This window comes from Chrysochloris asiatica, unplaced genomic scaffold (assembly GCF_000296735.1).
Source record: "Chrysochloris asiatica unplaced genomic scaffold, ChrAsi1.0 scaffold00596, whole genome shotgun sequence".
NCBI classification, from domain to species: Eukaryota; Metazoa; Chordata; class Mammalia; order Afrosoricida; family Chrysochloridae; genus Chrysochloris; species Chrysochloris asiatica.
In genome coordinates this window covers 218,245-221,865 of record NW_006409114.1, presented here as the reverse complement: position 1 = coordinate 221,865, position 3,621 = coordinate 218,245, and the positions used below count along the sequence as shown (strand labels likewise).

General features: G+C 39.2%; 1 protein-coding gene across 1 annotated transcript in view; it reads right to left on the bottom strand.

Annotated features, from left to right (window-relative positions):
- Positions 1-396, bottom strand: part of LOC102822064 (aspartyl/asparaginyl beta-hydroxylase-like) — a gene marked incomplete at its 3' end in the record, with an annotated part of 69,931 nt that extends 69,535 nt beyond the window's left edge. The window contains exon 1 of the mRNA XM_006877771.1: positions 363-396. Within this exon, the coding sequence (XP_006877833.1) occupies positions 363-396 (34 nt within the window). The remainder of the gene's footprint in view (positions 1-362) is intronic.
- Positions 397-3,621: the final 3,225 nt, after the last annotated feature.

Below are 3,621 nucleotides of genomic sequence, written 5' to 3'. Positions count from 1 at the left end.
ACAGATCTATTGGTTCTTTTGGCAGCCCATGGCACTTTTAGTATTCTCCTCCAACACCACAACTCAAAGGCATCAATTCTTCTGCGATCTTCCTTATTCATTGTCCAGCTTTTGCATCCATATGAGGTTACTGAAAATACCATGGCTTGGGTCAGGCGCACCTTAGTCCACAAGCTGACATCTCTGCTCCTCAACACTTTAAAAAGTTCCTGTGCAGCAGATTTGCCTAATGCAATACGTCATTTGATTTCTTATCCAAACAGTAGGATCATTTATATACAATACAGACTACAATAAGAATAATATCTTCTCCTATTCCACCCACTGCCATCGAGTCAATTCTGATTCACTGTAATACTAACGGTTATCCAAGCCTGTGATCTTTAAGGAAGTCATCTTCCACATCCTTTTCCTGTATAGCAGCCAAAGGTCAAACCTCTGACCTTTCATTTACAGCCAAGGGCTTAACCACAGTGTTACCAAGGTCACACCCAAAATAGTGATATACTTCCAATTCCAAATATGGAAATAAAATAGCTTCTGACTAAGAATTTTCATCCTTTGCCTACTTACTGCCTCTAACAATCAAATAAAAACATTTATTTAAAATGAGTGATAAAACTACAGTAAAACAGACCTTTTCTTGTTTCTTCTTTTACATTTACTTCATTAATTAGCATCAAAGTCTTATATTAGTTATCATTGACTGGAGATGTTGTCACTCTTAAATGTGTTTGAGTCAATTATGACTCATAGTGACCCTGTATAGGGTTTTGAAGGAGCAGGTGGTGTGTTTAAACCACTGACCTTGTGCTTCGCAGTCCAGTGCTTATGTGACATCACAAAGTAGAGTTCATTCTGTTACTCATTTAATTTGTTTACTTAGCACTTAGGTTTCCAGATATGATAAAATTTAGGTTAAAAAAATTAAATTTTCAAAATGTTTACATTAATAAACAAACACATAAAAGCACCCAACATGATATTAAAGTAAGCTTATATAATCCACAGCACTTAACAACAACATAGCAAAATAATTAATAAAGCAAAAGAGTAATTTGAACAAATTCAGTACATTTTCTATTTTTCTTAATATAAAAATTAAAGAACATTCCTGAGATGCTCCAAAATAAATTATCATTAATTCAACAAAACTCATCTAAGATAGTGATCTGCAACACAAAACATAAGGAAAAAGTGAGAAAAATATTTATTACTATTATTATTATATACAGACACATCAAAGTAGAAAAAGAAATTAGAAAATAGTGAAGAAAGAAAGACAAACACACAGCAAAGGCTATACCTTTACCTAGAAATCTATTTACTGTTATTTTAAACATGATTCTAATAACTTCAATCAAGTTTTGTAATTCAGTGCACAAACTAAATTGTTACAGACCGCAGGTATTGGGGTGCTGAGGACCAGTGTCATGGACGAAAATTCCAGCACGTGGCCGCGCTCCGACCTGCTGGCCAGAGACCCTGTGGGTCCAAGGAAGTAACCTCTGGACGTCCCGGGTCATTGGCTGTTATGAATTCACTGTGGGGCCAACTCTGTATAATTCTCTTTAGTTCTCTTAATTCACTCTATGCTTCAAACCCCTGTAATTGCAGCCTCTGAGAAAATGGTTTCTTAATGTGCCCCTCTTAATGTCTCCACTGTGTTGGCAGTACTTAAGGTTCTAAGAACAAATCTCTCTGAGGAACAGACTCTGGCCACTGAGCTAGTATGTCCCAACTGTTCTTTATCAAATTATTTAGTTATGTTTGATATTAACTTACTATATGAACCTTTGATACCCATGGACAAATATTAAAACAAAAAACTGCTCCCAAAAGCTGAGCTGGAAAAAGTTCCAAAAGCAAGTTTGCTGGGGCCAGGCTACCCAAGGAATTAACTCAAAGTAGATTGGTGACTTCCAGGTTTTTGTTTAAAGAACAAAAGGACAAAAGGACTGCTGTCTTAAATGGCCTTCAGGTGCAGCCCATTCACCTAGGTGGCTTCCTCCTGCAAACCTGGCCCAGCCAGCTGACACATCAGGATTCCTTTCAATCCTTTTCACTTTCCCCCATTCGAGATTAGGTGTTATAGGTATGTTAATTAGGCTTGAGAAACCAAGTTGCAGTCTTGGGATTCAAACCTGAAAAGTACCATGTAATAATTTGCTTGAATTTCTGGAAAATTACGGATGCTAGATTATCAAGACAATTTGTGATGTATGTTTTAGAATTTGATTCCTGTAAATCCTTGTATCCTGTGTTGAACGATTAATCACATTTCACACTTCTGTACCCTGTCTTAATAAACCCCGCCTTCCTTTGTGTAAAGCTCCTCCCAGAAATAAAAAGGAGGCACAGACCCAAGCCCACATGCGTTATGGCTTGCAGGCCATGGGTTATGGTTGGCATGTGAGGCGTTATAGCTGGCAAGGCATGCGTTAAAGTTTGCAGGGCGGTGCTTTACTGCCTGCAGGGGCCACAGTGCCGGTAGTCCAGGGACTTTCCGCCAGTGTCACATCCACTCTGGTTTCGGGGTGTCTTCTTGTCTCTCTTGTTGTGTCTCTGTGTGTGTTCTTTATCTGTCGCTGTCGCCGCCAGATCTCCCTCCTTCGTGAACCAAACCCCCATGTCGAGGCCGGTTCTCGACACTAAATAACTGAATTATAAATGTGAGAAATTCTGAAGATGGTTCATCTTCAGGAATAAAAGGACACATGAGATTGTTAGACCAGACATTGGTTGTTGATGCACACCTAGGGACATATAAACAGGATAAATTTGGGGAAGGGAGGAAAGAAATCTGTTCTAGGACTAGAAACTTTAAATAAGGATACAGTCATTAAGATCATGTGCAACTGGAGGGAGAGAAATGGGATGTTTGGTGTAAAACTCCATGATGATTATGTGCCATAGAGTCAGTTCTGACTCATAGCGACCCCGTACAAAACTTCCAAGGCTGTATATCTTTACGGGAGCAGAAAGCTTCATCTTTCTCCCATGGAACAGCTGGTAGTTTCGAACTGCTGACCTTGAGGCTCACAGCCCGATTCGTAACCACTACACTACCAGATAAAAGGGAACTGGAGGAGAAGCTTTTTCTAGACAGAGGAATAAAACTGTTTGTACGCCGGCCATGCAGCACACCTGCCCATGTCTACTGGGTTGGGCACCAGATTTTGCAAAAATCAAATAAAGAAGATCTCATTCTCACTAAAATTAGTACAGATTGGGTTACTTGAGCATTTGTCAGTATTGACAACATTTCTCACATAGACAGTCTTACTCAAATGAGTTGAAGTAGCTAAGTATGAATGGAGAGAGGGCCAACAAAAGACATTAACTCCAGTTGCAAGGGTAAAAACCGAAAAGCTTGATGGTAGGATGCTACTTGAACTACTAAACTGTTGCTGTGTGCAATCAATTAGGTTCCAACTCATAATAACACTGAATATGGATTCAAAGGCTATAAATCTTTAAAGGGTCGCTATGAGTCGGAACTGACTCCATGGCACATAACAACAACAACCTACATTATAACACTAAACTGAGAACCATAATCTCAGTTCACAACAACCAGCCACTCCATGGAAACCCTATACAGGGTCACTATGAGTTGGA